Source organism: Nicotiana tomentosiformis, chromosome 6, assembly GCF_000390325.3.
Source record: "Nicotiana tomentosiformis chromosome 6, ASM39032v3, whole genome shotgun sequence".
Classification (NCBI taxonomy): domain Eukaryota; kingdom Viridiplantae; phylum Streptophyta; class Magnoliopsida; order Solanales; family Solanaceae; genus Nicotiana; species Nicotiana tomentosiformis.
The window spans coordinates 141812802-141826293 of NC_090817.1; the positions used below are offsets into that span (position 1 = coordinate 141812802).

Below are 13492 nucleotides of genomic sequence, written 5' to 3' on the forward strand. Positions count from 1 at the left end.
CTGTTTACTGCTATATTATAGGAGGGGTGCTCAAAGTTGGAGAAATACAATATATAAGTACAACAACCGACGTTTAAAAATGTCCTCTATTTGATTGAATTTTAACAGTCAAGATGTAACATTCTCTACCTAAATGCGACAAGCTAAATTTTCTATAGTCCATCCAAGCATTCTTCAGACCTTGTAATTCATCTTCAAGAGAATCATAACATCCAAGCTGTTTACTGCTATATTATAGGAGGGGTGCTCAAAGATGGAGAAATACAGTATATAAGTACAACAACCGACGTTTAAAAACGTCCTCTATTTGATTGAATGTTAACTGTCAAGATGTAACATACTCTACCTAAATGCGACAAGCTAAATTTTCTATAGTCCATCCAAGCATTCTTCAGACCTTGTAATTCATCTTCAAGGCAAAATCAAGCTTGATACAAGCTCAAGTAAACGAGCAAAAGATGAAACTGAAACAGGGATGAGAAACAACTAGCTATGCAGAGGCAACCAAAGCTCATAATGGAAGTTACAAGATTTGGCCAACTTAACCAGCTCCTTTGCATTTTCAATTTCAGAATGCTCAAACAAGCCATCAATAACCCTCTGCATTATTTCTCTATAAACAAGTACTTGTGACTCGATAGCTTTCTTGCACAAGTGCAGTGCAAATTCAAATTTTTTCGCATCACAAGCCAAAGGAATAAGCATATGGAACGTTGCATCAACCGGAAGGCAACCATTTTGCACCATCTTCTGATACCACATTTTAGCCTCCTCCAAATTTCCCTCATCAACACACATTGTTATCATAGTATTGTAACTGAATTTGTCCGGTTTGAAACCCTTCTTAATGATCTCCTCAAAGAACTGAATCGCCTTTGAAACCTCATGAACTTTAATCAAACCTCGTAATCTAATATTATAACTGCAAAGATCGGGAACAATATTTCTGTTTTCCATCACAATCCACAAATTTTCAGCTTCAGCAAATCTTTGACTTCCATAAAGTGCGTTTAACAAGGTATTACAAGTCACAATATTCGGCTTAATCCCATGCTTTTCTATCACATCCATCAAAAGTAAGGCAGAATCTAAAGAACCAGCCTTACACAATGCCTTAATCGCAAGGTTATACGACACTACATTAGGCTCAATTTCCAATTTTGCAGGCAATTCACGAAACAACTCCCCAATTTCATCATATCTTTCTGATCTAATGCATGATTCCAAAAGGGCATTGAAGGTAAAGACACTCCGCTGACAATTTAGTTGAGGCATTTCGTCGAACAGTTTACGTGCATGATCAAACATTCTCGCTTTACCATAAAGAAGAATAAGGAGACGGACAAAAGGCTCGTGGCGAATATCTGGGTAGTGTTTTTGATGCTCGATAATTTCTTCGATGCCTGAGAAGTGTTTGGCTCTAGCAAGGCGGTGAATGGCGAGTTCATAATAGCCACGTCCTTCACGTCGGAACTTAGGACACTTTGATGATTCTTTCATCAAATTTACAATATCTTGGACCGTGTGATTTGAAGAGGTAATATTGGTGGGTTTGGTTATTTTGAGATCTATGGTTTTGGTAGCTGCTTTATGGCTGTCTCCGGTGAAGATACCCCGCAGACGACGGATAGTTGAAAAAGTGGACATTTGATTTGCTTATTTTGGCGCTGAGTACTTGAGTAGGGAAGGGTCTGTACTTCTACTTCTTAAAGTAATAGTCATTTCTAGGTTCTTTGCACTTATACTTCTTCATTGAGTTGCTGAATTAATAAAACAATTGAAAGAACATAGTATAAGCTGACATTTCTAGAGTATCTTATTACGGAATTTGTTAATTATAGACGTAGCTTCTTTTTGAGTTAGCAGTTTTTTTTTTTGGGTATATTATTTTGGTTAGCAGTGCTATAATCAGTAATGCTACTCCTTACTTCTGATCAATTTTAATTGATTTTTTGGTTATTTTTATATATATTAAAAAATTTACTTTTTAGAACCTTAATATCTATCTATTATTAAAAAAGAAGTCAGCCATGAGAATTCGCGATGTGTGGCACGAAGAAAATGCCATGTGGCAATTTTAAGACATAATTAGTTAATTTAGTTAAAATTAGTTTACTTTTTGAATTTGAATTTCAAAATAATACAATATTTATATTTTTACTTTTAAAAAACATAATTTAAAAAAGGAATACAACAACAACCCAGTATAATCCCACTAGTGGGGTTTGGGGAGGGCAGTGTGTACGCAGACCTTATCCCTACCCTGGGGTAGGGAGGCTGTTTCTGATAGACCCTCGGCTCCCTCCCTCCAAGAACTCCCCACCTTGTTCTTGGGGTGACTCGAACTCACAACCTCTTGGTTGGAAGTGGAGGATGCTCACCACTAGAGCAATCCACTTTTGTCATTTATAGTAATTGAGCAAATATCATTTATAGTTACTCGGGTCAAACCTATAATATCCGGTAGCCCAAAATTATAATACACATTTTATAGTCCAAAAGTAATTCTAGTGGCTAGACCAAAAGTACTGCTTTATGCTTCTTTCTCAGTTTCTCTCCTTACAATCTGTTGAAAACCCCTCATTTTTAACTGTAGCATTTTATATATTTGGTCTAATCTTTCTTTTGGTTTTAACGTAAATCCATATTATATAATCACATGGTTGTTTTTCTGGAATTTTTAGTCATTGCAGCATTGCGAAATGATATTGGATAGATTTCCGATTTCGTCCTCTGCATGCGCGTTTTATTGATTTTCATTTGGACTTTTATTTTTACTTCTTTTAATTTTTTACGTTAGATTATGAAATCAATAATGGAACAGTTTTGATCTAATTACAAGAGATTTAGCAATTAATGCATTAAGCATAATATAACGATTTAACAGAGCAACAGCAACACCAAACCAAACTGAAGGAACAAATCAACTCATTTGTTATTAGTACGTATTTCCAGGAATTCAAGGGCTGTTGATTTTGTTTTAAAAGTGGAAAAGGAAAATCATTGGCTAAAGAGAGAGGGGCAACCACCCTTTGAATAAAAATCCCAAGCTCTCTGTTATAGCCTCATTTTATTCTGGGCTAACTTTCTTTGCTAGGGAAATCTTTTGGTTTTCACTAAATAAATTTCCATTTCCACATGTATGTCATTAGTTGATTTTGATGAGAATCATAATTTCAGGCCCACCATTAGTATATATTTTCATGGATATTTATGTATTTCTTTCGGTGAAAATAGATTTGAATATTGGTATATTATAAAATATATACAAAATAAACTGTCACTATACAAAAATTATGCAAAATAGACTGTCACTATACAATTTATATACAGTAGACTGTCACTATACAAAACATATACAAAAATAAACTGTCATTATAAAAAATATATATTAAATAGAATGTCACTATACAAAATATATACAAAATAGACTGTCACTATCCAAAAATATACTAAGTAGACTGCCACTATACAAACAACAACAACAACAACCCAGTATAATCTCACTAGTGGGGTCTGGGGAGGGTAGTGTGTACGCAGACCTTACCCTTACCCTGAAGTAGAGAGATTGTTTCCGATAGACCCTCGATTCTCTCCCTTCAAGAACTCCCCACCTTGCTCTTGGGATGACTCGAACTCACAACCTCTTGGTTAGAAGTGGAGGGTACTCACCACTAGAGCAACTCACTCTTGTCCAACTATCACTATACAAAATATATACTAAATAGACTGTTACTATACAAAAAATATACAAAATAGACTGTCACTATATAAAATAGACTGTCAATATACAAAAAATATACAATACAAACTGTCACTATACAAAAAATATACAAAATAGATATTTCGGGCTATTAGATGTAATAAGTTTGGGCCGAAGGGCCATTTCGTGTCAGTAAAAATAAAATATGGGCTATTAAAATTTTGAGGGGCTATAGAGGGTAGTTTTCTCAATAGAATTCGGGAATAGGAAGTTACAATTGTGGAGGTTTAAAAATAATATATCAATTTTTTTACATTTTTAAAAAATTAATTTACTAACAAGGAATAAAACTTAGGAAGTTACCAACAAGGAATCAACTCCACGCGTGCCTTTCCATCTAAAATTCTAAATCCTAAGGAGTCTAAACTTCAAACAACCCCATTATCTCAATTCCTAACCCACTAATCCTTCTCTGTCGGAGTCCCAAAAACATGAATTTTCAGATCAGTTTCACACTTTTACAATATATACTTCCAATCCTTTCTCCTTTCTTCGCATATCACTCAATAATTCTGAATTACAGGAGGTAAGTTCTATGATATGTAATTCTAGAACACTCATTAAATTTTTAGAAAGAGCAACAAATGTTTTAGTTATTTCTTCCTTTCACTCCTTGCTTCTCTAGATTATGAACAGATATTTAACTTGAATATAGAAAAATAACAAATTTTCCAATTCTTTCTTCCTTTCACTCATTGCTTTTCTCTTCTTTCGTTGTTATATAATTTGTTCAATAGAAAAAGTAACAGGCTACTAATAATTGCATTACAAAATCAAAGGTTTGATTTTGTAATGCAATTCTTAGTGATCTGAATTTTTTTCAATTTGGCATCAAATGGGGAGCTGATTATTTCTTGAAATGCAGTTCCAAGCTTAATCGCTTCTTCATCCATGTTAGTCCTAATAGTTTTTAAGAATATTGAGAATTAATTTTGTAACGACCCGACTTGTCGTTTTAAGAATTTACGCCCCGTTCAGTGACTTAAGCTCTCAAGCAGCTTCGCAATATGTATTATGACCCGCAGGTGTGGTAGAGTTTGAATTACTAAAGATTCAGAATTTAATTAAAAGAACAATCCTTATTTAGAAGCTTAAATAGAAAGAGTTGACCGGAGAGTTGACTTTTGAGCAAACGACTCCGGAATAGAATTTTGATGATGTCAATAGCTCCGTATGGTGATTATGGACTTAGGGACTTGTCCGAAAAATTATTTGGAGGTCTGTAGTGGAATTAGGTTTGAAATGGCAAAAGATGAATTTTTGAAAAGTTTGACCGGGGAGTTGACTTTTTGATATCGGGGTCGGAATCCAGTTCTGAAAATTTTTATAGGTCCGTTATGTCATTTATGACTTGTGTGCAAAATTTGAGGTCAATCAGACTTGATTTGATAGATTTCGGCGTCGAATGTAGAAGTTGAAATTTTTTAATTTCATTAAACTTGAATTGGGGTATGATTCATGATTTTAGCATTGTTTGATGTGATTTGAGGTTACGACTAAGTCCGTAATAGGTTTTGATACTTGTTGGTATGCTCGGACGGGGTACCGAGTGGCTCGGGTGAGTTTTGCGGTGGATTCAGACCATTTTTAGGCCATTTTTAGTTGCTGGTTTTTGGCCACAGAGGTATGCATCGCGATCGCGGACAAACGGTCACGATCGCGAAGAGCAATTTTGCTGTTTGGAGACTGCGAATCGCGATCGCGGAAGCCTTTTCGCGATCGCGTAGAGAAAACTCCTGCCGCACTGACCCGACTTTGGAAGCTCATATCTTGCGATCTATAAAGAATTGGGAGATAATCCAAAAATAAAAGTTATAACTCTTTGTGTCTAGTTTTCAGAAATGTAAATCATTTGTAATTTGGAGGTGTGTACAAAACGTTATGGTAGATATACTATAGATTATCTGGGAAGAGTTTGGAAATCTCTGTTACATAGGGATGACTTTGGAAGGTTATATCTAGAAATTTATAAGGAATTGAGAGATGAGAAACAAATTAAAGTTATAGTACTTGTAGTCTAGTTTTCAAAAAGTTAAACCATTTATCATTTAGAGTTTTGTACAAAAAGTTATGATTATTATACTAGAGGCTGTCTGGAAGAGTTGGAGAGTTTATTCTTCGCGATCGCGAAGAGCAATTTTAGGGCTGAAAAATTTTGTGTTTCGCGATCACGAAGAGTAAATACCTGGGCAGTAGCTATATTTCGAGGTTTCAGCTATTTTTAACATATTTGGAGCTATGGAGCTCGGATTAAAGCGATTTTTGAGGCGATTTTCACCATATGGATTGGGGTAAGTGTTCTATATCCCTAAGTGTTTATATTTCATGAATCTTTGATTATATTCATCGTTTAATTTGGATTTTAATGGAAGAAATTAAGATTTTTGTAAAAATCTTCCAAAAATAAAAATTTAAGATTTGGAGGTCGAGTTGTTATTAAAATTCGATAAAATTGGTATGGTTGAACTCGTATCGGAATGGGTGTTCGGATTTCATAAAAAATTTACCGGGTTCCGAGGGACGGGCCCCACGTTGACGTTTGTTGACTTTTTGAAATAAATATTTAAGTCGACGTATTATTATCCGGAATTATTTTTGATGAATTTTAATGAAGTTATACAATTAATTTGGATAGATTTGATCAGTTCGCAGGTCAATTCAAGCAAGAAGGCGATTTTGGAATATCGGCATAACTTCAAAAAGGTAAGTGTCTTGCTTAACCTCAAGTGGGAAAAATACCCCTTAGGCATTGAGTATTATGTGCAAATTGTGTAATTGAAAACCATGTACGCGAGGTGACGAGTACGTACTTGGTTTATATTTGCAAATTTCGTTGATTAAAATCATTAGACGCCCTTATGTATTAAGTTGAAAATTATTGGCACTTATTAAATCCTCTATATGTCATACCTAGATCTTTGTTTGTTGAAATTATTTTTAAATAATGATTTTGTGTGATTGCCACCTTGAATTTATGTAAAATATTATTTTGTTGAGTTGTTCACTCTCGGATATTTTGTTAAATTTTGTGTACATTATGGTCGAGCCATGGGCTCCTTATTGTGGAAAATGCTGTATTATTGATTTCTCTGGCAAGTTGAAATATTTGAGCACTTGATGAACCATTTTTGATATGTGAGCACTTGATGTGCAGTTATTGAAATCATATTTATTTTGGGACTACGGAACGGTATTCCGGGAGATCCCTCTGCCCTGCATATTTACTTTGGGACTACAGAACGGTATTTCGGGAGATCCCCATGCCCTGCATATTTACTTTGGGACTACGGAACGGTATTCCGGGAGATCCCCCTGTCTTGCATATTTACTTTTGGGACTACGAGGCGGTACCTCGGGAGATCCCCATGTCTTGCATATTTTTCTATGGATGCACTTGCCGTTGGTTATTTTATTTTTCCGTGATATGTAAATTCTTGTGTTCTTCCGTGATGTATTATTTGATTTTATTATGTGTTTTGGTATTCCTTGTTGTATTGTGTTGGCTTTGGCTCTTTGTACAAGACTCTGCAGATTTATGTTTATGATTTTTACTGATTTTTGAGAATTGAGTTGTTTCGAATAAAAAAAATTACTATTATATTTTAATTTAATAAATTTTACATCCAAATTAGTAGTCACCGGATGCTTCATTTTAATTGAAATGTCATTTTCTTCACCCAAGCGAGTTAAAAAATAAACTCATTTCTTTGATAATTTCTTACTTGATTTAAAAATTCTAAACTCACATTAGTAGAAATAAATTAATTATGTGGATCTTATATACATTGAGGATATTGGCATATGAATTATCCGTGCAGTTGTGATATGAAATGAGGGCACGAGGTACCGGAAAAATATGATGATTTAATTATGGGCATGAAGTGCCGTGGAGATATAAAAATGGGCTAAGACCCATATTTTTATAATTTTGAAATGAGGTGTCACATGGTGACTTTTTAATTGAAGAATTATATTCAAAATATTTATTTGGAAGGATTTTTATTTAGAAAGTATTATATGAAAGAATTGTATTTGAAAGATATTTTATTTGAGCAAAATTATATTTGAAGGAGAGTTATTTGGTAGAATTATATGTGAAGGACATTTATTAGAAGAATTTGATTGAATTTGGTGTACTTGTATTTATTATTTGTTGAGGGATATTAAATAGTATTTTGTTGTCTTGATGTGCATATCACTAGTTGTTTTATGATGTCCTTATTGTTATATGCTGCCTACTATCTTGTATATTATATTGCACAGGCTATTAGACTAGTGAGTGTCTTGACTGTACCTCGTCTCTACTCCACTGAGGTTAGTCTTGATACTTACTGGGTACCGACCGTGGTGTGCTCATACTACACTTCTGCATATTTTTGTGCAGAGCCAGGTATTGGAGATATCGGACTTGAGCAGAGTTAAAGCGGGACCGTAAAGATTCAAGGTAGAGCTGCTTGGTCGTCGCAGTCCCTTAGAATCTTTTCATTTCATTGTACTGTTAATTTTTAATCAAACATTATTGTATATTCGATCCTCGTGATCATTCCATGTATTCAGTTAGAGTTCGTGACTCAGTACTACCAGTCTTGGGAGGTTGTATATTCTTATTTGTTCTGCTGTTAGTTTTGATTACTTATTTAAAAATAAAAATAACTTCAAATATGTAATTGAAATTGGCTTACCTAATATTAGAGATTAGGTGCCATCACGACACCTGTGACGAAATTTTGGATCGTGACAAATTTAATTCTAACTTTCTCCATAAACATATGTCGATTAAATGCTAAAAAGTTAATTGTGCATTTTTTTAATGTTGGAGATCCAGTGAAAGATCATAAATGTTGGACAAGGCCAGAGAATATGAAAACACCACAAATTGTACTACTGATAGATCAAAATATTTGTGGAACAGAGATTGTTTTTGAGACTTTTGTACCAATGACTGCTACTTCTGTTGTATTTCGCAGAACCAATCGTACATATGCCCGTCAACTTCTCAACAAAGCCAAACTGGTACTAACCCAATCCTTATTGTGTGATATTTATTTCATTTGGCTTATAAATATATGCTCATACTAAGGGTGGTATGTGGGCCGGTTAGGATCGGGACCGGCCCAGGACCGCAAGCTCACATGGACGGTGGGTCTAAACGGTCCTAACCGGATAGGATCGGGACCGTGGGGTGGTGGGCCGGGTAGTGGGCCGGTCTCATAGGCGAGGCCCGCGAGACCGGAACCGTTTGGGACCGGGACCGGCTGAGAAGTGGGTCGGTTCAAGCGTTCCTAAACGGTCCTATCCGGGTCCAACGGATAATTAAAAAAAAAAATTGATTGTTTGGCCATTTAAAAACTAGCCGTTTGGTCTGCCAAAATAGCCATTTAACCCCCCAAATTTTATTTTAACCCCAAACGTTTTATAATTACACTTTTTCCTATTTTCAACTATAAATACCCCCTCATTCTTTTATTTTTCTCACAAAATCATCAATCGCTCTCTAATATTCTTCTATAATTGCTTACTTAATTGTTACAATTTGTGCAAAATTGTGAAGTTGGTGAATTGAAATCTTCAAGTCTTCAACGATAATTATTTTTCAACAAGTTGTTCGTCAATTCGGTAAACTCGTTCCAACTCTTAAATTTTAATATTATAGTTTTGTTTGTTTTATTTTCTTTGCTTGATTAATTAAAATGGCTTATTCCTTAAAAATAATGTTTAGTAAAAATAAGGGAAAATCCAAGAGTGGTGAATCTAGTGGCCAATTATTCCTCCTCCACTTTTCCCGGCTTTCCGGCCCAAACCTGTTACCCGTCCTACACCTCTTATTCTTGATAGCGATAATAGTTTATTACAATTTACCGAGAGTCAATTTTGCCATAATATCGCACCCGGTGAATAATTAAATCATGAATATATGAATGCTCTTTATGGTAATCCAACTATTGATGAAAATGATGATAAAGAAATAGATTTTGATGAAACGCAACCGGATGACGATACACCCACTAGTCCTGCTACTGAAGTTAACCCAACTAATAATAATCCAAATGATCCCTCGTTTGGCCATTTCTAATAATAATCCAATTCTTCTAGACAACCTTCTAACGGGCAGAAACATCTCTTGTTTGGCCATTTTTACTCAACTAAGAGAAAAAAATAGGGCTAAGTGTAAAACTTGTGTCAAAGAGTTAGTTTTTAAATATGTTGGAAGTCGGGGGGGGGAGGGACGGGAAGTTTGACTAGACACATATTGCTACACCCTCAAGATAAAGCTAGATATTTTCGTATGAAAGCTTTGGCCGAGGGGACAAGTGCACCTAGTCAGGCTGACCTTAGTACCAGGTCAAATTAATTTTAACCGGGAATTAACACTGTTACCAATGGTATTTTATATTATGATCCAAAAAACGATCGGGAAGAATTGGCAAAAATGGTTACTGTTATGTGCTTACCCTATAGTTTTTCTTCTAACCCTCACTTTGTGCATTATATTAGAAAAGTTTATAATCCTACTTATAAAGGTTTTCCTTGCATAACCGTAAAGAGTGATATTTATAAATATAAACATGAATATGAACAATATTTGCGCTATTTATTTACTCATATAAATTGTCGTGTTGCTATTACAACTGATATTTGTAGAAGTGGTAATGACTGTGATTACCTTACTGTTACCAGTCATTGGATTGATGAGGATTGGATAATGCAAAAGCGCATTATTGCTTATAGAATAATTAATTCACGTCACACAAGGTAGTTTATTTCTAGCACGATTACGGATATTTGTAGATATTTTTGCATTAGTGATAAAATAATGTCAGTTTCAATGGATAATGCTACTAGTAACACAAATGTTGTAGCCTTGCTTACCACTACACTAAGTCCTGCATTTAGTAATATTTTTCATGTTAGATGTATTTGTCATATTTACCATTTAATTATGGGTGATGGTATGTGAATTTTAAATGTTGAAATTGAAAAGGTTAAAATGACTCTTAATTGGCTTTTTTATTCAAACCGTAGAAGTAGACTTAGAGAATATTTTAAAAGATGCGATGAATTTGGCCTAAGAAAAAGAAATGTTCTTAAACCTTGTCCAACTAGATGGAATTACATGTATGAAAGTTTAGTTATTGCATATGAATATAGAAATCCCATAAACTCAACGTTTAATGCTCATGTAAGTGATGATGATGAGCACCTTACAAATGTGGATTGGGCTAATGTTAAAATGCTTGTAGATGTTTTAGAAAAATTTCATATTGCTACAAATAAATTTTCTGGGCAATATTATCCTAATATTTCTAACTGTTTATTTTATATTGCAGAACTTGCAAATTTGTTTGATCATTTTTCAGAGGGTAAGGAAATTTATCAACTTGCTATTGATTCCATGAGAAAAAAATTTAAAAAATATTTTTTCCCTATTCTCCCTATTTATGGTGTTGCTGCATTGTTAAATCCTACTATGAAATTAGGAGATCCTCAATTTTAGTATGAAACTGTTTATAATGGTTTAGCACTTGAAGATGAGGAGTTGTCTAAACTTCCGGACGCAATAGCCTCAATTAAAATAAATGTTCAAACTATTTATAATGCTTATCAAGTTGCATTAGATCATGCTAGACCAAATGTTCCAACTCCTTCTTCTTCTAGTTCTCAATCATCTAAAAGAACTGCGGGAGTAAGAGCACTTAGTGCTTGGGCAGGGTTCAGGGGTTCTCAAGGTTCTAGTACTAGTGATTTTTCACAACTAAATGAGCTTGAAGTTTATTTATCACAGGGAATTGAGGAAGTGAATTCCGACGGCTCCTTTAATATTTTGAAATAGTGGAAGGACAAAGAAAAATACTTTCCGATTCTTTCAAGGATGGCCCGAGACATTTTAACTATTCAAGTTTCAACAGTGGCATCAGAGAGCGCTTTCAGTCAAGCAAGACTTCAACTCGGTGATTATAGAGCGTCTATAAGGGAGAACTTGGAAAAATCAGTACTTTTCAGAGATTGGATCCGTTCGAAAAGAAGAATTTTTGGACTTGCTGAATCACAACTAGAGGTAGACGAAGCTTACGAAGAAATGCTAGCTGAACTTGCGGAGGATGATACTTCGCCTGGAAGCGGTGATGACCAAGCTTCATTTCCGCTACCACCAATGGAAATTCCTCCAGACCTTGAAGGATTTATGAAATTTGTAAGAGATACCATGTAAATTAATATGTAACTTGTATTTTGGCACATCTTGATTAGTTTCTTTTTCTTCTCAATGGTGGTATTAGCACCTTGTTGTGCTCATTCCATAGGGAGAGGAAAACTAAGAAAGATATTGCCATAATTTTTTAATGCTTTAATAAAAATATAACGCATTGCTTTGAATATCTCTTTATAATATTTTTATCTTTTTATATATCTTAAGCTATACATATAGTATAATATAGTATATACTATACTATATATATATACATACATCTTACTATATACTTAGTATATAAGCCATATTCGATAGTATACATCTTACGATATATATATATATATATATATATATATATATATATATAGAGAGAGAGAGAGAGAGAGAGAGAGAGAGAGATATCTTAAGCCATATTCGATAGTATATATATATATATATATATATATATATATATATATATATATATATATATATATATATTATAACGCATTACTTTGAATATCTCTTTACAATATTTTTGTCTTTAAATTTAAATTAAACAAATTTAGGTGACAATTCTATAATATAATTTACTAGGAATTTCCTTAGATATTTTTATTACCATTTTTTTTTTCTAACTTGTAGAAAAATAGTTTAAAAAACAGAAAGTATCCGTTGGGCCCACTTGGGCCCGCTTAGGATCATTTGGGCCCGCTTAGGCCCGGGACCGGTCCACTTAATACGGGACCGTTAGTTCGTGGTCCCGGTCCCGGACCGGTTCCAACAAGAAGCTCGCGAAGCCCGGGACCGCTTAGGACCGGCCCGTCTAGGACCGGCCCACTTAGGACCAAGCCCGCGAAGCCCACTTAGGATCGGGCCCGACCCACATACCACCCTTAGCTCATACTATTTTCTTGCTTTGTGGCTTAGTCTTTTCGGTTTGCCAAAGGCCATAAAAGAACCTATTATGGGTATGACTAAAATTTATGCACTTCACTATTGTTATAATTTTTAAGGTCTAGCTGTTGGAGCAAATGGGTTTCTATTTTATATACATACAACATTATAAGACCAATTTTCATCCGCGACTATCAAATTCTCCAGCCTCATTATTATAGAAAAGTTATGTTAAAATTAAGAAGGTAACTGTATAAACAAGTTCATAGTGACTTAATTTTAATATTTATCAATATTTTTAGGATAAATTTAATTTAACCTCTAAATATTTGGGAGGAATTGATGTTTGGTTGTATTATAGAAGGTGGACTTCACTGCTTATATTGAAAAGCATGAGTTCTGTTTTGATGTTGTTCTACACGAGCATGTTACAAATGATCAGGTATCTTTTCATAATATACGTGGAAGATTTAGTTACAAAGACTGAGGCTTTATACAAAGGTTGTGCGAAAAAAAATTCATAACTGATTCCGACTACTTTTACTTTTTTTCTTAATACAAGATTTAGTTACAATGACTGTTGCTTTATACAAAGGTTTTAAAAAAAAATTTCATAATTGATTTCGACTACCTTTTTTATTCCTTCTCAATACGAGATGATTTAC

General features: G+C 34.3%; 1 protein-coding gene across 1 annotated transcript; it reads right to left on the reverse strand.

Moving 5' to 3' along the window:
• Positions 1-486: 486 nt before the first annotated feature.
• On the reverse strand, positions 487-1647 carry LOC138894864 (small ribosomal subunit protein mS78 (rPPR3a)-like). Its single transcript, XM_070179597.1, has one exon. It carries the CDS (start codon positions 1645-1647, stop codon positions 487-489), a length of 1161 nt encoding a protein of 386 aa, XP_070035698.1.
• Positions 1648-13492: the final 11845 nt, after the last annotated feature.